This window comes from Puntigrus tetrazona, chromosome 7 (genome assembly GCF_018831695.1).
Source record: "Puntigrus tetrazona isolate hp1 chromosome 7, ASM1883169v1, whole genome shotgun sequence".
Lineage (NCBI taxonomy): Eukaryota > Metazoa > Chordata > Actinopteri > Cypriniformes > Cyprinidae > Puntigrus > Puntigrus tetrazona.
The window spans coordinates 7,856,432-7,881,431 of record NC_056705.1 but is presented as its reverse complement, the minus strand read 5'-3'; the positions used below and the strand labels follow the sequence as shown (position 1 = coordinate 7,881,431).

General features: G+C 38.6%; 2 protein-coding genes across 2 annotated transcripts in view; one reads left to right on the top strand and one right to left on the bottom strand.

Moving 5' to 3' along the window:
* LOC122348662 (aerolysin-like protein) overlaps window positions 1-25,000 on the bottom strand; it is a 333,550-nt gene that overhangs the window by 153,444 nt on the left and 155,106 nt on the right. The gene's annotated exons all lie outside the window — the stretch shown is intronic.
* Window positions 23,253-25,000, top strand: part of LOC122348659 (olfactomedin-like protein 3B) — a 7,318-nt gene continuing 5,570 nt past the window's right edge. Inside the window, exon 1 of the mRNA XM_043244327.1 lies at window positions 23,253-23,540. Coding sequence (XP_043100262.1) covers window positions 23,430-23,540 — 111 coding nt within the window. The 5' untranslated portion in view covers window positions 23,253-23,429. The remainder of the gene's footprint in view (window positions 23,541-25,000) is intronic.

Here is a 25,000-nt window from a genome sequence, read left to right as displayed (position 1 = left end):
GCAGAATATTGGATTGTGCATGTTTATGAAGGTCGTTGTCCTTTGGAGCCACTGAGCTGGTTACTGCCGGCGCGTCTGAGAGCAGTAATGAGTGTGATTTCCGACTAGAAGTATTTCAAAGCAGCTTCCATTCGGCTCGTTCAGATGACACTTTCGGTCCTTCCGTGTTATCAACCTTACGGAGGCGCCAATCCCTGAACCGCTGGCCTCTGTCCGTATAATGCTTTGAGAGGAGACTTTGACTAATGCGAGCAATACCGTTTCTGTAAGCGTTCATCACACCTATCAGTAATGAAATTGCCTTAATCGATCTGAAACTTGAAACAGTTGCTGTCACCAGCAAGTCCATGTGGTGGACCATTGTCTGAGAATCAGTGCATATGGGTGTTTGGCTGCTGTTGTTGCGAGTGCTGAAATTAAACTGTGTATAGTAGGAGTATTCTGATCGTAAAGCACATGCATGCACCAGCGCGACCAAAGTTTAAATCATGTGGTTTGGATGCTGATGGACATTGATTATAATATTTTGAGTCCAAAGTCTGGCTCTCAATAGTGACCGCTCTCATTATTGGCTCAATCTGCATGACAAATACTTCTATACCACGAAAATATTTGCGCTTTCTAAGCGGTTCAGGAACCTTCTTTTGTTTTAAAGACTTGTTGTTCCTTCTGGCTCTGTTTTTTCCTGGTTGCATTCACCGCGCTTAGGAACTCATGACGGCGATGTCTTTCTTTACAACATTACAAGCATTGTACTTGACTGGGTGTGTGCAGCAACAATGGCCAACGCTGTGTTGTAGGACTAATTTAGCACGACAAATCTATCACATCTCCATGACAATTTATCAATTTATGCAATTATCACTGTTTTCAATGTTTGTTAGGTAAATATTTTCCATACTGTTTTAAAAATACTGGGTAGATAATATTTTTGTATGTGTTTTAGCCACTAGACATACACTGGAACACACCTGTTTCTAGAACTCTGATATGTTCTAGTTCTTGTGGTGCTTCTTTTACTTAAAAATTTTGCCTTTTGTAGGTAAATGTTGCCTCTTTTACCTCAAATTCGATTCCTATACTGAAATACCTGTGCTCAGCTCACAGCAATTAACAGAACAATGAGGTAGGCATGATCTTGCTCAAGTCATTTTGTTCATATCATTACTAATAATTTTGAAGACACCAGTTTTCAAGCTGTCACCTGGAGAAGTTTATTCTGTTTGGCGCGAGAACCCGTTTGTTTCCCTCAACCAAAGAAGACAATCTGAAACCAATTGTAGAAACATTTGCCTTAACGGAACTTGCATCTCTTATCATCATTAAAAATGGAGAACAGAATAAATCGGTTCCTTCGAGCCATATCTAATCATATCTAGTTCTGATGCGTTCCTGTTTAGCGTTCAGCTATCCTGCCGCTATTAACCCGTTTTCTTCACAATAGAACTGGAGCGTACCTCATCTGTCTGGACGAGGTTATAGTAAGTTTCATTACTGAAGATCAGAGAACCAGGATAACACTCTCATGTATACTGTACCTAGCCAGACTTCAGATCTCTCTTATCTATGCAGATCAACGCTATATAAGCAAAGAAGAAAAAAACGGTTCCACTTTGTTCATTTAAATGGCATGGCAATCGTCTTGTGGGACAGTAGCTTTGTGACCATCCTCGTGCCCATTTGTGTGCATGTCTTCCATGCTGGGAGGGATTAGAAATGATCCAGGGATGGTGACAAGTGAGTTCATTTAAACATACCTTGCAGGACCGTGTTTCCCAAACATCAAACACACTAAATATAAGCAAACTAAACTTAAATCTTTCCTAAACAATTGAGGATGTTTCTCAAAAGAATCTTTGGAACTAATTAGCAGAAACTTTGTGCCAGTTTGATCTACTGTACAAGCGCTGAGAGTGCATTTAGTAGAAATTAAATTCAGAGCAGATTCTCTCCATAGTGGAAGTGATTTGTTCTATTCAGTATCTTCTGGGTGGCATGAGCCATGAACAGAAATAAATCTGGTAGAATCCACACAGCAGAGTTTGTATTTAATGACATTATTTCTGTCTAGATCAGAGGCGATTAAGCCATAAAGCCTTATTTTAGACTGGAACTGAACACAGATTTATGAGCTCCATTCCACATAGTCCAGGCACAGTGTTGGCAGTGTAGGACAGGAAAAAATAAAAATAGCTTTCAGCTGGTATAGAAAAAGCATTACTTTGCATGAATGTTCCAGCGCTCTGTAACGCTCATGAATAAAACACCAGAGTCATTCTTTTGATCTTTAATCATTTATCGTTATTCATACGGCCTTAGAAAACCTGTACGAACATATTTATCTGAAAAGAAGTGTAGGAAGCAAACTAACATAATATTAAAGTGTAGGACAGCCTGAGCAGCTCGGCCAGCCTGATAAGATTTAGAATGGCTTATATTGATGTAACAACATGTTAATTTAATAAACCCTTATGTGTGTTGAAAATTCTAGACCAAGAATCTAAATGCAGATTTTGGTGACTATCTTATCCACTGAAAATACAAAGTATGTCTGGACATCAGTAAGTCTTTACTAAAACAATCCATTTTGCCATTGTTTGAGTACAATGCTTATTGTATTATATCAGGTTTTTGTAACATTATTCTGTTACTTTAACTGTATATGTAAAAAAGGCAGCATGGATTTTCTCAGCATCTTCTGATGTGCTCAGTAAACAAAAGGAGTTTGGTAAATGATAGCTTCATGCTGGTCCACGGAAGAACTATAACCCAGCTAAGTCTCCAGAATATAAAGTACAGCCCCTGGAGCGCTGGAAATATCTTTACAGGGTAAAGGAAATAAATATAAAAGAAAGTGCCTCTCGTGTTTGTCTTTCTTAGACCTCGATCTTAATCTTCTCACAGAGCAGGTCCAAGGCAAAGCGCCACGCTGAGAGAACCTGTGCTAAACAAATGGGCTCCGGCGTGACCAGGCCTCCGGTGTCCCAGGCATGGCCCTTTGACTAATGCCAGCCATGCCCTTTTATCTGCTTGAACCGGACCAGCGCAGGGCAGACCGGTGTGAGCCAGAGTCTGTATCCTTGTCCCGGGCCTATAATGTCAAGCTGGCAATCATTTCAGACAAATTGCTGAAGATAAAAAGAAAGCTAATTTATTTTGTGGGTTGAGACAATGGAAGAAAAAAGAGGAAACGATAAAAAGCAAAAAAACAAACCTTGGATCATCAATGTCTGTAAACTTGACTTTCATGTTCTAAAATAAGACAAGTAGTTTCTCTGCACCAAGTGTTTGTGCTCTCCTCCTCACTCAACACATTCATTGTATTTGGGTCATACTCTGCTCGTGGGTTACTTGCTTACCTGTATGCTGACCTGACTTTGCTCACCAGAAGAAAAAGCATACCGTGGTAAACAAATAAATAATCCTTATAAACTATTATTGTGTGTTATGTTTTAAATAGAAGCTCAGACAGTTCTTGACTCTCTTTACAGGAGTCTCTGTTGCAGTCAGCATAGATTCAGGTCTCGTCTGTAAATGTGCTGAACACACTCATATCTGTTGGCTATTTCTGAACAGTGTGTCCTTTAACCTAACACTGATTTCTACTTGTCTTCTTTTGGAAGCACAAGCAGTAGTGACTTTCTGAGGCAGCGTCTCCACGATATAAACACCAGCAGCACACACAGAAGAATAGCTCAACCTTCTAACTGTTTTTGAGTAAACATTTGAAATGATTATAAAGAATATCTTTTTGGTTTTTGCAAGTTTATGAATCATCTATGCACTAGCTTGCCTCAGGAACCAAATCACATCTGCGGCCCTTTTAAAGCCTCCAGAACAGGTCGCCGTCAAATCTCTGGACTTCTGTTACTGTTTCTTATTGTACCATGTGTTCTATAACGACCCTACTTTAGTTAATTGTCTTCAGCTGTTGTAGTTAATTTAGTCATTTAGCCAGGTGTCTGTTTCAAGTCCTGTGATTTCAGTTCTGTTTGTCCGATCTCGTCTTTAATAGCGCGTGTGATGTCGTCTTTATCTGCCTGTCTGTCTGTATTTATATTGTTTTATTTATTCTAGTGATTAGCGCCTTGTACCATTGACACTTTCGTTGTATGCTCATCCATAACAGAGCATCATTACTGCTTTCGATGAAAAAAACTAACTAAAAATGATATGGCTGTTTCTGTAGATTTATATTCTAATCCATATATTTAAAGTATAAAGGTTTATTCGATGTTTCTACCATGTAGTTTTGGCTGTATCTTTTACTCTTAACAAAAGATGTCTTTTGTGGAGTTAATTAATTTATTTTTCTCAATGTGTTGTTTATTGGACAACAAACAATGTTTAATTTTTATAATTATTTTTTTAATATAGCGTCATCTAAGTGGTTCTGTGTTGTTTAATCATATCAAAGCATTGATTTCTGTCTTCACCAGTCAAATTAAAAAATCTTTTATCTCAAAAATAAAAAGGCTGAAGTGAACAGGGTGAATACATATATCTTTTAGTGATTTACCAATACGGCCTCTATTCTTCGCCTTCATACACAAGTCAGTCTGAGTTTCCCCTTGTCTTATAACAAGACTAAGCGTTACTATTTTTTACAAGTGAGCATTTGACCTCGTTTGTCAGAGAACTGAAGGACTATTGAGTGATAAATGATGCGCTTTATGGTTGTATCAAATGATCGATTATTTGCGATCATGTTCCCGGAAAATGTTTATATCAGTCAAAGCTACTAAATGTACAGTGATGACAGAACACAGATTCACCTCTGTCTGTGAGCATCCGGACTCGGCTTTCCAACAACGGCATGCACATCCTCATTACTAATGATGATAATTAGGGTTGACAGCAGCGTTGCCTGCAGCCATGTCCAGCGCCATGAGCGGACCTGCTGGGTGCATCTGTTGTACATCTCGCGCCGTTACTGTCTGACCGATCTTGCCGTAATTTGTGTATTACATTCAAGAAAATTACATTAAAAAAGGAACACAAACCATTGACTACATTTTCCTTCATCGTAGACTGGACAGTCAGAAAGAGTGCAGCAAGATCATTAATGATTATTTTGAATAAATGATAAACAAATGATTGTCAGCAGCTTGTATAGATTAAACGCCTTAACATTTCTTTCTTGATTCAGTTGCCAATAAAACCAGCTATCATCTACTCCATACCCAAAACAGTCAAACTGTTTCCATCACTTTAATGTGCATTCTGACTTAGTAAAAGTCCGAAAATCTCTCGATGACTCTAACATTTATGCTGACTTCAGATTATGATTCAAGCATTACATACAGCTTGGGTGAAACCCAGTATTATGCAGACATATTACAAAATATAGGAAGATGAGTTACATATCTGCTGCCATAGTGACTGAAACAAACAAGAAGAAAGAGAAAAGAAAGAACTTGACTATTTAAAATATGCAGCATTATTTGTAATTTTCAATATTTTTCTGCTGTTATCACGACTTATTACCAGAAGCGCCAGCTCAATGCTCGTACAGAAACTGTATAAAACTGGCTGCAATGTTGTTTTCATTGGATGGTTCGACAGATGTGGTTGCGCCTTATTGTGATAATAAGCCTCCATATCTAACACTGGTTTTGGAGAATAATGCTTTACTCAGTGCAAATTCAGACATGCGATCCCAATAATTGACACCAATATACTCACACAGACCCCAATGATATGATTTATTCAAACGTCAATGAGCTTTTTCATTAACAAACAATTTAATTAAATTAATTTACCTTCAAAAATAAGGAGAATATGAACTCGTTTCTGTACCTTAAAGCCTGATCTAATTGGATAAAATAAGCCCTGCACTCATGCGCACTGACTTCTGTCAAACCAAGATGACGACTTTCGATCAGAGACTAGCGTAACAAGATGTGTGTATGTAATGCAACAAGCATTGTCGTGAGTTGTAGTTGCTGATGATTGAACAAGGCTGACTCCATCGACCTGGCGCCGTCCATCACCATCCTCAGCACATCAATCGCACTATCATCAGAAATCCAGTTCATCCAGAAAATTCTATGCTGTTTAAGCTGTATCTGTGTTCCAGGAGCTTATGTAACTAAACAGTACTTTATTCTTTGCCCAAACAAATGTCGGATGCAGTGCAAAAGGCTATTGTTAAATGAATTAATTGTAGCTGCAAAAATGCAGTGAGCAAACATTACCAAATTTAAAAGAAAATAAATATCCAAGGCTTCTATTGTCTCTGAAAATGATGAAGAAAATGACACAAAGCTCCTCTGGCACATGGGGAGAAAAAACAAAAAGAGTATTTCTTAAACCTTTCTGCCTAAAAATAAATCAGTAGATAGCATACCTGAGCCACAGTGAGATAACTCCAGTGAACGAGCGCTGACTGGCGGCCATCAATCAAGGTCACTTGTTGGCGGCTCTGTCCGTGACACCCGAGGCTAAACCTCGGGCTATTGGTCAGATCCACTACGCGGCACAGGCGCTGGCGGTCACATCCATAAACCTCAATGGCCGGTAGATGTCATCGGGGACGTTGATTGAGCCTGCCGTTTTTACCAACCAAATGCGCGTATCGAGCCCGATGGAAGATGAAAACGAGACAGAGAGAGAAGGTGAAGCGCAGAAAACTCCTGCCGATGATCTGATAAAGTGATGGCGGCTCGTTAGATCAATAAGCATCATCAGATTCATAAACAGCTGTTTCTAGAAAATAACATGAAAAAGTGGTTAATTAAGTTAAACAATTAAAAGTGGCCTTCACGTGGAAGGTGTTCGCTCCATGCATAAGAGAGCATTAAATGCTGTATATATAAGCGCTCATATGCCATTTTCTTTTCTTCTGTGTATTAATTCATGAAAAGTCTGACTTCCACTACAATGCAGTTTTTTCTGGATTTGTGGCTTGTTGCTGTTTGTTTTGACTTTGCTTTCCAAACTGCTGTGAAATGATAAGTGATGGATGTGCATAGTTTGGCTGGAGAAGTGTTTACTCTTCACAGTGGAATGTTTCTCGTTAGGCTTTGAGAGAACTTGGACATGTGCCAGTGAATAGCCCTCCTCCTGAGAACTGGGCCTGTGTCCTCAGGCGTCATGGTCATTTCTTCTTTCACGAGTCTAAAGCACATTTTGCTGGTGGTCTGATAAATGTCTTACACCAGAACAAAATATATGAATACATCCTGTCAAATCACCGAACTGTGTCTTCTTTGCTTGGTTTGACTATGATTACATACAAGTTGTCCATACATGTTTATGCTTTTTAAATCCTTCAAAGAAAGGAAGAGGTGCATCTATATATCTCTCATTTAGGTAGGCTAGTAGGATATTCTAAAGCCTGCCAGTGATCAGTTTGATGCTTCAATACTAAATGGTTAAATGCAGTTTGTACACGCTGTGAGCTTCAGTCTGTAAGACATATTGCAGTCTAGACTCCTCTGTTTTACAGACCACTCCAGTTCTGAGCTTTGGATGCCTGTGTGTTTGTGAAGGTATCTGTAGAATGAATGATAGATATAAGCTGATGATGGTTTGATGAATGTCTCTTTGGATAACAGCGTGTAAATGTTCTAAATATATACTTCTTTTTCATCTATTATAGTCTGCAGCCCTAGCCCAGGCATGTTTGAATGTGTTGCTATGATGTGAATAGAGTGCAATGAATTTGGAACTATTCAATTGATTCTGACTTTCTTATCGTCTTCTTTAGACAAGCTTCTAAGTAAATCTTTTCATAGCTCGTCTGTCTTGTTGAAGTTGTAGGACTATATAAAGTGTTCATTTCTTGGGCCAACTACACAAGTAAAGTCATATAAATATAAAACGAGACAGCCTAGTCCGAGTTCGCCCAGCTGGCCTTACGCGTTTCCGGCTCATGGCCTGAAGTAAAAGAACAAACATTTCAGTGTATTAATCATCAAAGAGAGCAAAGCATGAATTCAGCGCCCTATAGCAGAACACACGCAGAATAAAGACTATCAGATCTAATCATTTTACCGATGCTGTTCCAAGGGAAAAACATTGTGAGTCTTTGATTTTTGAAGTGCGGACGCTGATTCATTCTCAGACGCGAGCAATGCCACCCAGATAAAAGCGACGGTTTCCTGAGGAAATAGGTTATGGGCTCTGCTCGGTGCACTCGATTTCCTGCAGTCCTCAGCTCGCTGTCAGCGCGTATCGTGCGAAAAGCCTCAGATTGATAAGCCTGAAGTACAAAATAACCTTGCAGAGCCATCCAAACCGTGGGAAGATGATTACAGTCGCGTTTTAAAACAAACACTCTGTTCCTCTGGTATCTGGGCAGCGCGACATAGCTAGTTATAGATACCAGTTGCAGGAAAAAGAAGTCTTATGTCAGCTTGAAATATGAGTTTAGATGCTGCTGGGGAGCTTTGTTTAGATTTAGTCTCGTAAACAGAAATGCACATGGGCGTGTTTATTAAGCGCCTTATCAGATTAACTAAACCATAAGCGGCTCAGCATGTTTCTTAGTCTTTTAATGGCTGTAGAGTCATTGATAGTCGCTGTAGTGTATATCAGTTTCAGCAAATTTGTTCCATTACTATAATGATAATTTAATGCATCTATAAATATTATTTAATAGAAAGTGGATCTTTATGAGTTCTTTGGTGAAGTAAAATAATGTTGTTGTTTTTTGAAAACCTGCTGCATTGCATCAAATACTGTGTTAACTATGAGATACCTTTTGCTGAGGCCAGGCTTGTTTCAGTGAGTCTGGCTTCAGTTAGTCTAGTTCAAAATAGAGTCATTAGTTTATTTCATTATTATATTGCACAGTGGCGTACCTACACCGTTAGTCAGGTTTTGTTAGATCCATGTCTTTGAGTGGGGTTGCAGTGTCTCCAGCTTCTCTTCAGTGTTTGCACTCGCGTTATCCTCTGCTCTGGTCTTGTTTGCAGGGTCTCTGGTCAGTTCCAGTTAATCCACCTGACAAGCAGAAGCGGTCAGAGTGTCAGATCTGCACAGGTCAGTCTGTCACTCTACATTCCTATAATGTTAGGCTGGAGCTCTTTGTCTGTCCACTTTTTTTGCCTCATGGCTTTCAATTTAACAAAATTCTTAGATCTACTTTGTGTGAAAAAATTGCATAATGCAGTGATTCCAGAGGAGGTGGATGAAGTGTTTGGTAATGTGTGTGTGTGTGTGTGTGTGTGCGGCTCCAGACAGAAATCAAATATGGTCGCTCCTCAGCGCTGATCAGTCGCGTTACTGGCTGGAACGCTGTCTTTACAATCATCATCACAGCAGCTCGAAGTACGCTTCAGACTCCAAAAAGCTGTACAGGTAACCAAGCTTGCAGAGCGCCCGGCTAGTCACGAGCTGCGTCTGCTCCGAGTCATAGCGCCAGACTCACCATACACAGACCTACGAGACGGTCAGGTCAGCATTCCAGAAGAGCTCCGTCAAAGGCGTGTCACAGAGGCGCCTGCAGCGCAGTCTCCAGGCGACGCGGCAATATTTAAATCGTGTCACTGTTGTTGGAGATTGTTAGATGTTAAATACTTTGACCCTTTTTTATTTGTTTTTATTTGTTATTTTGCCGATTCAGGACAAAAAGCAGTACATGTTCAAGCCTGCCCTTTATTTTCCAGGCTTGGATTGCAGCGTTGTAAATGAATAGCCACACTGCATAAAAGCATCTGCATCTTCTCTTTCAATTGTAAGCAGTGCTTTTTGAATATCCCTCAGATCACAGGATAACACACTCAACATTAATCATTAACTACACAATAGTAAAGCAATAAACACGTTCGAGTAACTACTAGTATCTACGGTGTTTCTAGATCCATGTGGTAGTTTTAAACAGTAATAATCACTGCTATATCTTTTACCTCCCTGGGCATGTGAAGTTTATAGTGATGCTGAATATTACTGAATATCTTTGTAGTACTTTGCATTTCTTAAGTTTTTTATTGAGTTGTATTGTGTGCATGTTGCTAGAATATTGATCACTATTGTTATTTATAATTATTTAGTAATAATTCTCAAGTGAGTTATTTGTTAACCATGTATCTTAATGAAATATTAACATGAATTCACACAAAGAATAACTGTTTTGATCGATGTTTTTAAAGAGAAAGGTCATAATGCTCCTTAGTAATTAAAACGTTTCTGGCTGATGATTGGTGTAGCTTTAGTTTGTGTGCAAATCATGATGATGCGAAACGATCTGTTCACTTTGTTAGTGTTACTTTATCTGCGAGCTTGCTTCCGTCTATCTCAAAGCTGGCAGCATCGATCGTGGCAAGGGTGCCAGTTGCTTTTGATTGAGATTGTTTATCTCTCTTGTTTACTCTTCATTATGCATGGCTCTTATATATAAGTGTTTTTGCCGATTAGCTAAATGCCATTATTTCCTCTTTGCTTAGTAATCAAGTTTCTAGTTAGTTAATAATGTAATTGACGGTGTGAATCATATGTTAGCTTCCGCCACTGTGCTGTTGTGAGCCGATCTGTTAGTGTGCTGTGTACTTCTCGTCTTGTGTCCTGTCAGACATGTTGGCGTCAGCCGACCTCTGTCCAGGGAAACTATGGGCGTGACCCTCTCTTCGGTGCATGTGTTTACTGGCATGATCTGACACATCCTGCTGAAATCACTCTTTGGAGTCTGGCGCTGGTTAGGATGAACAGCTCTATGTAGTTGTTAGTATATCTGTTGGTACTATGTTATTCGTTTCCTGATCGAAAATAAATTTGAAGCTTGTCGACAACTCATTCTGACCGTGAACATGAAAGATCTCTCGTCAGCATTAAGATGCCACGATGATTTTCAGAAATCTCTGCTTGGTTTTCAGTCTTAATAATTCAATTCTTTAATGGTTATTATCTCAACAGGCGCTGTTAGAGCAGACTATTAGGATGACTAAGAAATCAAATCACACTGATTCAAACGTGTATATGCGTGCGCTCCATCAATGCATTCGCGTTTTATTTATAGACTTCCTCATTCCTGAACGTGCCAGTCCGATGTTCTGATCATCGCTGCGGTCGTTGAGCGTGTGAGAAGTTATAATTGTTTCGTGATGAAGTCTCCATTGTAAATTACCTTTGTTGGCGTACATGTGACATTGGATTAACTCAAATCCGAAGCAATATTCATACTGCGTTTTGAAAATTAACCCCACAACTGGCATCAAACTATGCCACAAGAGAGTTCTGGGAAGTCTGATCATACAGCGTCGTAACTGTTTTGTAGTCAGAGATAGTTCAAATAAAGCAAACAGTTTACAGAAACCAGAAGTTGTAGAAAGCAGCAACCCTTGTGCAATACATGCTGCTGTATCTCTGGGCAGTAATATTTGAATGGTAGGTGCTGTCTATGGAGTCTAAGAGACTCATTTTAACCTTATGGCTATTTTGGAACTGTAATTATAAATGGTTTAGTTTCTGAGATTTCTGTATGATTTTCTGCATTAAAATCATGAAACCTTTGTTCAAAGTATGAAATATTGTGTAAATGTCTAGACACCTTTCTGACATAACACCTTATTTAATGTGTAAACCATTTAAATTTTGTAAAATTTTTTGATACAGCAACAAACCAAAAAAAGAATAAAACAAGCATTATAATAAATATTTCTTTGAAACTTTTATAGAAAATCATTTTTTGATAAAATCTCTTTACGTATATCCAACCATAGTCAGTGTAGTTTTGTGTTTCACTTCTCTCCCCTCAACAGCTTTTACACATTTTTTTTTTTTTTTGTGGATTGATTACAAAAATGTTAGGATAGTTACGAAACCAGTCCCCAGAAAACAAGCATTTGTGGTGACTCCAGACCCTATAGTTAAGATATATTGTAGCCCGAGTGACAACTATCCCTGGCATTTCTTACACTACTATGTACCACATGACCAAACCCTGAAGTGAGACACAAAAAGTGTTTCTGACGTTATACAAGACCATGGACCTTTGGAATGAGCCATAGTTCTCTACTATTGCTCCAAATTTCCTATTTGTCAGCATTTCCAAACAAGGCCACCTGTAGAGAGCAGAGCAGACAGAGAGACTCTCTCCTGGGCGACGCTGAGTCCCTGTATATTATGTTTTGTGCATGCTTCAGATTTTTCATGGCAACCCGAGTTACTCTAAACAGCTCTGCGCAGCCCCAGCCCCACTGATACCAGTCGCCACCAAACACTCACGGTCACCATGGCAACGGCTCGATCCTGTCTCACTTCGGCCTGTTGGGTGAATGATTGGATGAGGTCAAAGCAAAATGCCTAAAACTGTCTATGACAAGTTGCACGCTACGCAATTTCTCTGAAAACTCTTTTTTTATTTTTACTATCGCTTAGCATTGTTATTTCATCGCCATTGAGTCCCCGCCTCCTCTTTATCCCCGCTCTTTTAACCCCACTTGTATTTGTGGTGTTCTGGATTATAAATGAGCCTGACAAGTCTCTCAAGCTTACGTTACAATGTGCAGCACTGTAAAGCTTTGGAATGAGCAAAGTACACAGACAGTGAGCAGCAATTGATTTTCCTATAAATTGTGAGCGGGAGCTATTGCTCAGACGAGGAGGCTCTCGGTAAGACACCAAGGCCTTGCCAGGAATGAGAACGATGCTCCTGTCTCTGTCTATTCCTCCGTCTCATTCTGCACACAGAGAAAGTAAAATAGAGAGAAAAGAAAGGCGTGCCTCCCCTGTTATGTGCTGTGAAAACTGCTTACCTGATTTCCAGCATCACGAAAACCAGATGGTAAGTATTTAATAACGTTTTGACATTACTAATCACAAAAGACAACTTTTTGTTCTTCATTTTGATTTTATTTCCTTTAATTTAAGAGAAAACTAAATTTCCCACATTGCCTTTAATAGCGTCATAAACACGCATTACTAATTACTAATATATATATATTGATAGAGAGAGTATAATTACAGTATATCATGGTAAATTTGCACACACACACACACATTGTAGTATAACAGTAAAAACACCCAAAACAAAAAAACGATTTTACAAAGACTCCACCTTTTACATTTACAATACTTATACCTTAAAGCAGTGGTTCCCAACCTTTTTCTTGTTTGAGGCACCCTTGGAAAGCCTTTCAAAAGTTCCCGGCACCCTTATAAGGAAATAGATATTTAAAATCTCTGTAGCTTTTATTATTATTTATTTATTTGTTTCATTTCGAGAGTTTGCATGCAACAACACCTTATACCTAGTCCTAGATGATATGAGAATACTGTTTACACTGATTCTGCCTTAATAAAAAAAATTTTGTTGAAATTTTGGCGCACCCTCAAAAGATCTCACGCACTTCTTAGTGCCACGGCACACCGGTTGGGGAACCACTGCCTTAAAGTGTAACCCAATTTTGATAATTTATCCAGTGTTGCTCTATTGAGATATTCTTCGACTAATTTTGAAAAAATGTAATTCGCCACATCATTATGCTGTCAAATGTTTGAACAGTGAAAACATGTTACATTCTTTTAAAGTCCAGTGTGATTTTACATAAGCAAATAGAAATCATCGTATAGTTAAAATAGTTATACAGCCACAATTCCAGCTGGCATTCATCTCCATTTTCATAATCTCTCCGACTCCAGAACTGCAAAGTAACACCCTGAGGAAAGAATCGTGAGATACATTATGAATCACATAGCGCATCATTAGGTTAATTACCCCACAAAGCCGCGACAGCGGCTGGGCATGTTCACTTCAGAACAGCGACTGCGAGACGTGATGACACAGGCTGTCTTTGAGAGCGTCCTCATAATTGCTCCATCTCTGACATGCATCTGTCAATGACACACTGCTCACGTTAATGCCCTTCTGTCCACAAAAACCCAGGGGGAAAGGGGGGTTGGTACTTCGGGCTGGACAGGTTGCCCCTCGGAGACCGTGGGAGGCCCGAACTGGAGCCATTGGTTTAGATTGGTATCGTGTTAATGGTTCCCCAGACTCCTAGACCCATACTGGAAAACCGTAAGAGGCCGAAGAATGCAGATCTCCCCGAATCAATGTCACAATTAGAGACAATTGCACGTACAGATTTGAGTCAGGCATCCAGACGCAATATGCCTGTTGGAACGTGGCCTTTCTCATACTTTTTAGTCATCGACAGCGTTTCATATACGCTGTTGAACAACTCCATTTCGGCCACAGTATAAACTGTGAGAGACAATCCACTTAAATAACATGCAGTGGAACGGTCAGGCTATAACTTTCCACAGACCTCCAGTGTCCAGGAGCAGCCGTCAGTCATGCTCTCTCTGCTCAGCGCCACTGTGCTGGGCCGTTATGAGAAACATGTCAAGCATCTGTGATGAGGAGACAGGGATAGAACTAATAGCACTAATCAGACTAAATCTGCCCTATTATCTCAGCTCTGAGTGATAAGACAAGTGGAGGGCTGCGGTTCCCAACGACAGACTGATGGGAAAATGCAATGCTGAACTTGCCTGGATGATGGAGTAAACAAATTTCTGCTCAAAAATGTTCACATTGTCGAACATAAGACCTGCACTTCAGTGACTCACGAAGGTAAAATGAGGTTGGTTAGCTGTGATTGTTAACTTACCCAAAATGAAAATTAGCCTATGATTTACTCCTTGGTGTGTACGATGTCAGATTAATCCAAACGGAGTTATATTAAAAATGTTCTGGCTCTTAAAAGCTTTATAATGGTAGCGGGCGGGTGTTTTCGTTCAACAGTTCAAAAGTGCATCCATCCATAATAAACAGTGCCTCTGTCACACACACGTGGACTCCTTTGTTGTTGTTTTTGTCTTGTGCCATGTGCTCCGTGGTTGCCTACCTTCCGCTCCTGTTAATTGTATCATTGTCTTCAGGTGTGTCTTATTAATTAAGTCAATTCCTGTGTGTATTTAAGCTCCAGTTTACTGCTACGTCGGTTCTCGTCTTTTAATGCGTGTGGTTTTGTGTCTTGTTTGCCAGCCTGTAACTGTAGTGTTTGTTTCTGCTCCTAGAAGATTCAAATTGTTTAAGTTTATTTTTCTCTAGCAAACCACTAGCGTGACAGCCTCGCAGCTCCGGGGAGTTGAATAAATGCCCCCTATAGTGAAGTGATAGATTTTTGCAAGAAAAATATCCAAATTTAAAAAGTTGAAAACCGTTTTCTCCGCAAACACAAGCAGTTCTGGAGGAATGACGTAGGATGTATGCACAGTGCAAGACAAGCGTTTTTATCGATATTTATTTATTTTGTTTACTTTAAGAAAATGGAAGAACTGGGATTGTGCTGGAAAATCAGTTTACTGCTTTTACTCCAGTCTTCAGCGTCACATGATCTTTCAGAAATCTGATATGAAACATTTTTTATTATTACACTGAGGCATATTGTTTTTCAGTACGCCACTTGATCAGCGTGTTTTTTCAGTTGCTTTCAAAAACACTGATAAATTGCTCCATTTGTCCCAAAGGCATTATAAATGTAATTTGTGTGATAAGCATCAGTTATTTTACTATAATATTATTTTATATCATATTTCCCTGCTTTTTATCATCATGATGATAGTTTTGAAGCAATATTTTTCTGCTTTAACGACACTGACATTAACAGCCAGCGATCGCCGACATTAACTCAGCTTTTCCTTTGAAAGACTTGATTATAAGTTCCAGGTTACTCCACAGAAAAGTAGGAGTAACACAAGAGTGAGATGGAGACAGCCAGAAGGAGAAAAATCTGAAATATTGCCTTGTCTGTCTCATAAAGTTCAATGTCAACAATCCAAATGGATTTCTCATTCTCCCGTTGGTGATGGTATGTGGTGTGGTTTGACACGGCTTTGTGCAGCCCCAGCACACACAAACTCCCTTCTTCCTCTCAGCCAGCCACCGCGCGCCATCACTCAATCCGCTCCTTGTTATAGAGCTCATAAATGTCAAAAATATCAGAGCCATTACGGCAATACCTCCATTTACGCTGTTTTAGGAAAGTGATCTTCTGCCGGGCGATGATGGGGTGTCTGCCGGTCATTTGGATGGAGAGTCACTCAGCTTCCTCTGTCGATGCCTCTCAGCCCCTGCCGCGATGAGGCCTGTGTCTTGCATGAAAGATAAAGGGATGAAAATGAAATATATTTGACCGCATAACTGTCAAAGTCATAATTTGCACTTTGGCATACCATTGCCGGCTGGCCGCATTTCCTCAACATACCGGAGTAAATTTTTCAGTCGCAGAGTTGAATGTGAGATCACAGCCAGGTGAGAATATATTGAGGCTGTGGCTTAGTTCTCCATTTGTACCAGCTTTGCAGCTCATAATACGGCCGTCCTCTCCACATGGTTGCAATAATCGGAGGGCTTTCCTTAAAATCCAGTGCAAGGCGTTAAATGAAGGGCCTTTGATAATTCTATTAACATAGTTTCAATCCAGATATTAATATTAGGGACATGTGGAAAACGGCCATCAAGCTATACATGCAATATCACATGCGTATTTTTACATGTATGTTTATTTTTCTAGTGCAAGGTGTTATGTGAAGTGTCTGTCATGATTCTGTTAACATAGCTTAAATTTTCATTCATTCATTTTAAGGATACTGAGTAATTATTTAGTATGGAAACAGCTAACATAATTGTTAGTAAACAGTTGCAAAGCAACAGTAACACATTGAATTAAACATTACATTTTGAATGTAAAAAACAAAAATACTTGTTGTAAACTGTGTACAATTTTTCACAATTTTTTTTTTTTCGCAGAAAAGTTTTTTTGACTTTATTTTTACATGTGCGTTTATTTTTTTAACAAAAAACTGCAGATACTCTAGCTGCTAAATAATACCACTTGGAGGAAAAAAAGAGAATTGGTGGACATTATTTTCCCAATGTGGGACAGGTTTACAATCTCATGCTGGCAGAATATATTCCTGAAATAAACTTTCCAGGCTCTGGGAGTGAAAACAACTCCTTTTCTTTAGTGAGTGCTACTGGCCTCAGCCTGATATTCATCAGCTGGGATAACCTCTGACCTCTGGAATCATGTGATGCTGAGTGCTGGGGATCCTGCTGTAGCCAGACAGTCTGACTGTGTAGCAGCATCTCTTTCTCGCTTACATGCCCTCATCTTTCTTTTTCTCTCTATCTCCCCTCAACGCCCGCTTCCTCCCCCAACCTGTGGTTAGGCTCAACAATATCACTATGTGTTTGCTTTGTAAATGTTCTTTCACACCACCCTCTCTTAAAAGACTTCAGAACAAAAAGAACACTCTTATACTGAGAGTTGGGTGGACTCTTTTGTAGTAATTTTTTTCACCATGTGAAGCTGCAAAAAAAGCTTCTGTCCTTGTTGCTTTACTCTTATGAGGCAGTCTTACGAATTTAAAGGTATAGTTCATTGGAAAATTAAAGTTACCCCATGATTTACTTACCCTCAAGCCATCCTTAAGTGTATATGACTTTCTTCTTTTAGACGAATGCAATTGGAGTAATATAAAACAAATCCAAGCTTTATAATGGCAGTGAATGTGGTTAAAATTTGAAGTCCAATAAAAGTGTCTAAATTCATCATAAAAACTACTGTACTCCACATGGCCCTGGGGTTAGTAAAGGCCTTCTGAAGCAAATTCTGAATCACAAAGTTTTTTTGTGAGAAAAATATCCATATTTTAAATCTCTAGATTGAGTTTAGATTGACCCTATTCACTGCAATTGTACATTTTGGAAGAGCCAGGACATTTTTAATATAACTCAGATAGGCTATGTGTGAAAAAGTGTTTTTATAGCTACAATAGGATGGCTTGAGTAAATCAGGGGTGAACTATGCCTTTAAAGCAGTCAACTCCTAAGCATTTTGTTATTAGATATTTAAACAATATAACATAAGCACGATTGCAGTACTTCTGAATATTTTTTTAACAACAGTTCAGTAAACATTAGTATTGGTAACTTACATGTCGGGTGCTGTTGCTAGTTATTGCACCCACAGAAACAGGTCTAAACAAAACAACAAGCAAGTAGCAGTGCTAGGAATCGGGTTAAATCAGTGATTCAATAACTGTGTTTTGACTCACTTATAAAGTCGCCACCGCTACCTATTGGCATAAAATGGAAGTTTGTATCATTTTATTGAGTAGCTTGTAACTTGGCCATGAACTGATATTCGCCAAATTGAACGCATCGACCTCTTTCGCCATATTCCGAATTAGAAATAATTACAATGCCGCCAAGGATATGAGAAACAAAAATAATGAGTTACCTCGAGTCTTTTGTTCATTTGACACGAGAAAGGCTGGTCTTTACTGCGATGTAACAAAAGTTCATCATACCTCCTTTTGCAAATATTGCTAATCTCTAAATCCTGACTAGACTTAATTTTTGTGTCCCTTTGTTGCACCAGATCCATCATTACCTCCATTCTGAATAACAACTGCGGTTGCGATTCTGTTAATTGTATTATGTTGCACACACTCAACAAACTCTGAAGCATTCCACATATATTAGTCATATTACAGTACTAGCGCTGAGAGCTGGGCTGTTTGGAGTAGAGCGTGAGACGACATGTTTGGCTGTCGAGCCCTGTTGTGGATAGCAGCGCTGGTGTAATTAGTGCTCGGTGATATAATAGTACACAGTCACACCCCCCAGCTCCTCACAAAGCCTTTCAGAGCGAGAACAAGCGGAGCATTGGCAATATGACATTGAGGTCTCAGCCTGGCCAAAAAGCCTGGACGCCCCATGACGGCTGGCCATTGACCAGCGGCCCATATGAACCCACAAGTGGCTCCCAGCTGTAGCGGGGGCCTAAAAAGACGTGCTGTGCTTAACTTGCTTCAGCCCACTTGCTTGTCGGAGAACATGTGTGAGGTACGAGGGAACAGGTTTGTCTTTGATGAGAGAGTTTGTTTTTGGTTCTCAGTGAGGAGAGAGAGGTGGCGTAGTCTGGCCGCTGACGTAGCCTGCGGGACGGCCGAGACCGTGTGGGGGGTACAGCTCGCCAGGCAGCTGGGAGCTCCTTCGCCGGGACGACTGCCTGTGGATTTAGCTCTCTGTGGACATGTCTAGATACTGTGTCTTTATTTCCAATGGCCAACCCCGCTGGACAAGAGACCTGTACTGTGTGTGCTCTCTGAAATGAATGCTGCTCTGTTAGAGGGTTTCCAAAACAGTGCCAACTGTCCTCTGCCTGTCTGATGTCTATAAAGCTGACCTAACACACGTAGTTTAATGTACCAATTAGGGGCGTGATGACATTTCGAAAATGGATTTGGTAAAAGAGATGCAACATTTTTTACGCAGTGCTGCAATGCTGCGTAAACATCACATAATTTAGTTTGGTTTATATGAATGTTCCATTATTACCTATATGGCTACAACTTTGCAACTAACTAGAACTTTTAATAAGTTTACATTTTATTTCAGGCTATGCTTCTTTGACAAACAATAATTTGTTTTCCATCTACGGAAAGGTCTGCCGGCTGGGCATCGTTACAGATCGTTACACAATTCATTTTGCTTTCTAGTCCTGAGGTCCCAAATTGATTCCAAATTGTTCTCTTTGAATTATTTTGGGTAAATTTCATAGTTTAGATAGGCTATCATAAAAGTTACGAAGTGCAGTGTTAAAGGCTCGTTTGAAGTGTTTTTGATTCACCAAAAGAAACGGCTCATAAGAGTCATTTGATTCGAACTGGAAGTGATGTTAAGAGGGAGAGATATGTACCGGTAGTTTGAAAAACTAATAAATATATATGGCTGCAGTTTATGTTGTTTATGTTTTTTTCAGTAAAAATAAGACACAGGTCATACGTTTCATTCACCAACAAGAACTGCCATTTGCTTTGGGAATCAGGCTGCATTGTTCAGTGCCTTCTGTTTATTTTGGTTTGTCATCCTCAATTGCTTTCTAGCCATTATTTCATGCTACATGGTCACTTATCTAACTGATATATTATGACTCCATTTACAATTGGCCTGAAACACATAAAAGGGACACAAAATACACAATTTAAAAGCATAGAGTAAAAGAATCTTTCCAGCCATCGCAGGTAAAAATGTGCACTTTTTTCACTTAGGGGACATGTTTGTACTTTTTCTTGATAGCGGAGACATAACAGGAAATGTCAATGTGCCGCAAAAGCTATCTCCATCGACTAATTTTGTACTTAATATGCTAAAAATTATTCATTACTACTTCTTCTTAAAATAATCTTTAGAGTTAAAGATTGTCTTCTTAAGATTACCTTAAATCTTAAGAAGTAGAGATGGGAAGAATCACGCTAGTACAACCATTTATAATTAAATAACACTTATCTTAGTACCTTTAAAGACCCATCCCCAGTTAATCACACAATGAATCTCGTAAGAGCAGAGAGGAAAGTCCAGGCTATCAAGGCCCGAGGTTGGAGTCAGACAAAATAAGTATCAAGAGAGCGTGCTGCTAATTATGTCTTGACTATTACCTGACTGACAGCAAGAGAATGGGAGGAGAGGGTGGGTCCGGAACATTCAGTCAAGCAGAAAGTTCCAAAACGCTGAGGCTAACACAGGTCAAGTGATTTGGCGCCTCGGTGTATTAAAGCTATTTACAAGAGGCAGAGGGATTTATGGTGCTTTTGCACAGTCTGTTCTTTTATATGACCTGGCACTAGGTGGTCATGCTTTCTGACCTACTCAATCATTATTTCACCCAATAAAAATCTTTCTTTTCATATGAATTTAGGCTGTGTTTAAGAAGCTAGAAGTGTTCTACGAGAGAATTGCTACTCTGCAGGCACCGTAATCTCAGTCAGGCTGTTTTTTTCATAATGACCCAATAAATAACACAAGAGCACAAATAAGCTTTTTGTGCATATATATATATATATATATATATATATATATATATATATATATATATATATATATATATATATATACTGTTATTCAGCAGGGTAAACTATTCAAATTTAGCCCAGAGGAACAACAAATATGGCCTTTACACCCTGATGTCATCCTCAAAACTTTTTTTCTTCTGATGAGTACAAACCCAGTGTTTTAGATGTGTCTGCATACAATGCAAGTGTATGGCATGTACAAAGATGAAGCTTCGAAAACACTGCAAAAGGTTATTCATTTAATTTACAATTTTTTTTGTTTAAGGTAAGTGGTTGCAAACAATTTATTTTTAGCTAAATTTAAATAAATACATTTAAATGTAGTAGTTAAATTTTTTATTATTTAAATGTAGCTAAAACAAACATTTTGCAACCAAATACCTTAAAAATGTTGAGTTTTGTATTTGTAGTAGCATTTATTTAATAAATCATTTATGTCTTCTAAAATATACATTTAAACTCTCATCAAGCAACTTTGTTACTGTACTTCAGTATGCTTTCGCGGATTTGATGGTGAACTTTTAAAGCCAGAAATTTACCTGATAAAAGTTATAATTCAAGATCAAAAGGTGTTGTGCTTGATGCGTGAAAACGAACCTCATCAATCTTTGCACAAAAAGCATGTTTACAATATTTAATGTAATAAGTAGCCTACTTTTCAAGATGAAATAAAATATAAGTAAAACGCACAGTTTTTTTCCCTCAAATATGTAATCAAGTACAAGTAGTCAGTTTACATTGTACTTTAAATTACAAATATCCCAAATAATACTTAATTACAGTAATCAAGTAAAATTACTCATGTATTTTACACACAGCGTATTTAAACCTAGTGTTAAACAGCAACAAATGGAATGGAATGGAAAGAGAACCATAGATCGGAAAGTCAGGTAATCTATGAACTCATTTTCGCAGCTTGCTTATGCCTCCATCTAGTGGACCTGAAACAAATTTGCTGCTGAAATAAGTATATTTTACTATAGATTATTTCCTTAAACAATTGGCTGTCGATATCCACATCAGTTATGTAAAATGCATTGTTTGAAATGTACTGTATTTAGCCTCGCGACACCGTATGACACTACGTAACTACAGATTGGGTCAGTGGCTTACACTCAGTGAGACTGCTCAACAGGGTCCATGGGCCCCAATCTGCAAGCTACTGAGGAGGTTGCCATGACGACACCAGCTGCACAAGCAAAGCAGAAAAATAGCCAGAAAATCTGAAAAAAGTTGCATGTGCTATGTATGGTCATATATTTAACTTATATTGCTACACTGATCTGGCTATATAACTGCAAAAACAAAATGTTAGATAACAGTTAAGTTAACACTTTACAGAAAGATGTCATTTGTTATAATTACTTCATGTGTTAACTAATGAATGAACAATGATCAACACATTTCTTGCAGTATTTATTAATCGTTGTTATTGTTATGTAAATAAAAATGCAGCTGTTCATTTTTTGTTCGTGTTAGTTAACAATGTATTAATTAATGTTAACCAACAAAACTTGTGATCTGAATAATGCATTAGTAAATGGTTAACTTTTGTTAACTAATGAACCTTATTGTAAAATGATTTCTTCAGTAGCACATAATATAGATTGTAATGACAAGAGACAAATTCTGACATTTTGTTCTTGGGTATTTGGTATTGAGCTCAGGCTGCATGAATCCTTGATAGAGCTCATCTGTCTGTCAAAACAAAAGGTCAGTTTCTTCAGTCACTTAACCTGGAGAGCACATCGATGGGCACCGAGACAAAGGTTAAACCTCTGCAAATGAAGAAAGAAAGAAAAGTAACATACAGTACAAAGCATTTAAAAAATTCAAAGTGTTGACCCAGTCAAACCACACATTCTTTCTTAACAGCAGTCTTCGGTTCTCAGAGCTTTTCCTTTGAGAATTGAGGAACAATTACTTTGTTGGTCCTGAAGAGAGATTTACTATCAAAAACTGCAATACGTGAATTATTTTCTCTCTGCATAATTCAGTTCGGTATTAAAGGGATCTTCAATTGCATTTCATCCAGTGCCCTTTCAGTGGTATTTGCATAACCAGGGTGATGTGATATTCTCATCTATGTACTGTATGATATATTTCTGATTTACTATTAAACTTAGAAATAGGGTCGCTGCTTCATTTAACCACTATTGTACCGATAGTGTAAAGTTGCCTTGTATGAGATGACGTGTGCATATATAGCGGATAATCATAAAAGTAAAGGTTCTTTATTGCCTCACTACTCACTACGTAAAACTTTTAAATAATGTACTTTTACCATAACAGTGCAAAGTTGGAAACAAAAGATTATATAACTAGTATTTTTACTGCATTTCACTGACTTCATCTTTCAAGCACAGAGGACAGAGAGAGGCCAGAGACACATGGCTCCTCCCTCAGTGTTAGTAAAAACATTCCAGCCAAGCAAGAGAGCCAGCGAATTCGAAACCCTGGAAGTCCGTGTTTCTGGTCCCTTCTCCTTGTGAGCGCTCACACTCTCGCTAGAGGACAAGGGCGGCCCGTGAGCAGCTGCAGCACATCAGCCTCAGAGTTTGGAGTGTTTCTTTGTTTTGTGGAGTACCTGAGAGTGTCCCTTCTCCAAAACCACCATGAAAGCCACCGTGTTCTTCATTCTCTTGACTGTTTTGGCTCGTTCAAGAGGCCAGTACCACTATCAGGGCCTGATGAATTACTTGGAAAACAGGATGCTTGCTATGGAGGTAAGAGAAAATTGGCTTGCCTGACTGCATTTTAGCATACCTTCTGCAGTCCTGCTAGCTTTCAGCCACTTTTTTAGGCACACATTGAAACAGTGTTAATAGGACAGTTAGTCAAGAGAGTTCATCATATTTATTACGCTTGGACATTTAAAAACAGCGATACAGACACCATGAAGTAACATCGTCCCAACACAGCAGTGAACCATCAAAAAGTGTTTATTTAAGCCTGTGCTGTCTCACATCCGCTTAAAATTCGCCATAGACTTACTTTTCTTGAGTGAAGTTGTAGAGAAACATCCCTTGACTGACAGAATGTAAGTTTAGCTCAGCAGTTTTGTTCTCAGTGAAGCTGAGCTGAAAAACACAATACTGATTCAATAACCAAAATAATTACTCATGATTAAGTAGACACTTCATTAGAATAATGAATTTATTCAGTCAATCTACATATCAGACAGGTCTGTCTTGATTACCTGTATCAGCGGGACTCCATTCAACTACTAAACAGTGTTTTTCATAAAATGAGAGCGAAGTTCGGGTACAACAGGACCGAAAGCTAATCAAAAGAAACTGGTCCCAAACTACAGTATATGATGACGGAAAAAATGCATTTTAATGAATATTTAATGGAGCAACAAATTTATGCAAAACAAAGTTTGTTTTGATTCGAAATCATGTAATATTAAATTCAGCTAGAGCAGCTAGCCCGGAGAAAAAGACCCTTGGGGTGTCCACAGTGATATGCTGTGCATATTTAATTGCAATATTGATAATTTGGCTCCACATTTACATACCTTTAATATAGTAATATATTTTTGTGAAATATTTGAGCATATATTTGTTCTTTGGCCTCTGCAGCAAGGGGTGCTTCAGATCTCAAATCACTGAACCTATTTGACAGCTTTTTCAGATTAAAGAGAAATGAATGCTACACTAATGTTTAACAGTTTGTGGTCAGTAATTTCTCTTTTAAAACATTAAAGACATTTACAATGTTACAAAAAAAAGTATTCTCAAATTTCATTCACTAAAAATCCTAAAAAAGAACGATCGTGGTTTCCATTAAAAACCATTAAGCGGCACATTTTTTTCAGTATTGATAATAATAAGAAATGTTTTTTAAGAATCAAGTCAGCATATTAGAATGATTTCTGAAATGTAGTCCCTGTACAGCTGTAAATATGTATCCTATTAATTTCGATTTCCCTCAAATTCCTTTCAAACATTACTTATTTTCTCCATCTCCTGACTCCAGACAAACCGTTCCAATAATGAATGTGCTTTTTATTTGTAATGGTAAAAATAGTCTAACAGTAACACATGCTGTTTAAAACACTCCTGCACTATTATTAACACAAGCTTTTTAATAACGCACAGAAAACTCGCCGTTGGAATAAGTTTATCGTTGGAAAGAATTTGCTGCACTCTGTGATCATCTTAAACACTTGTGTGACTTATTA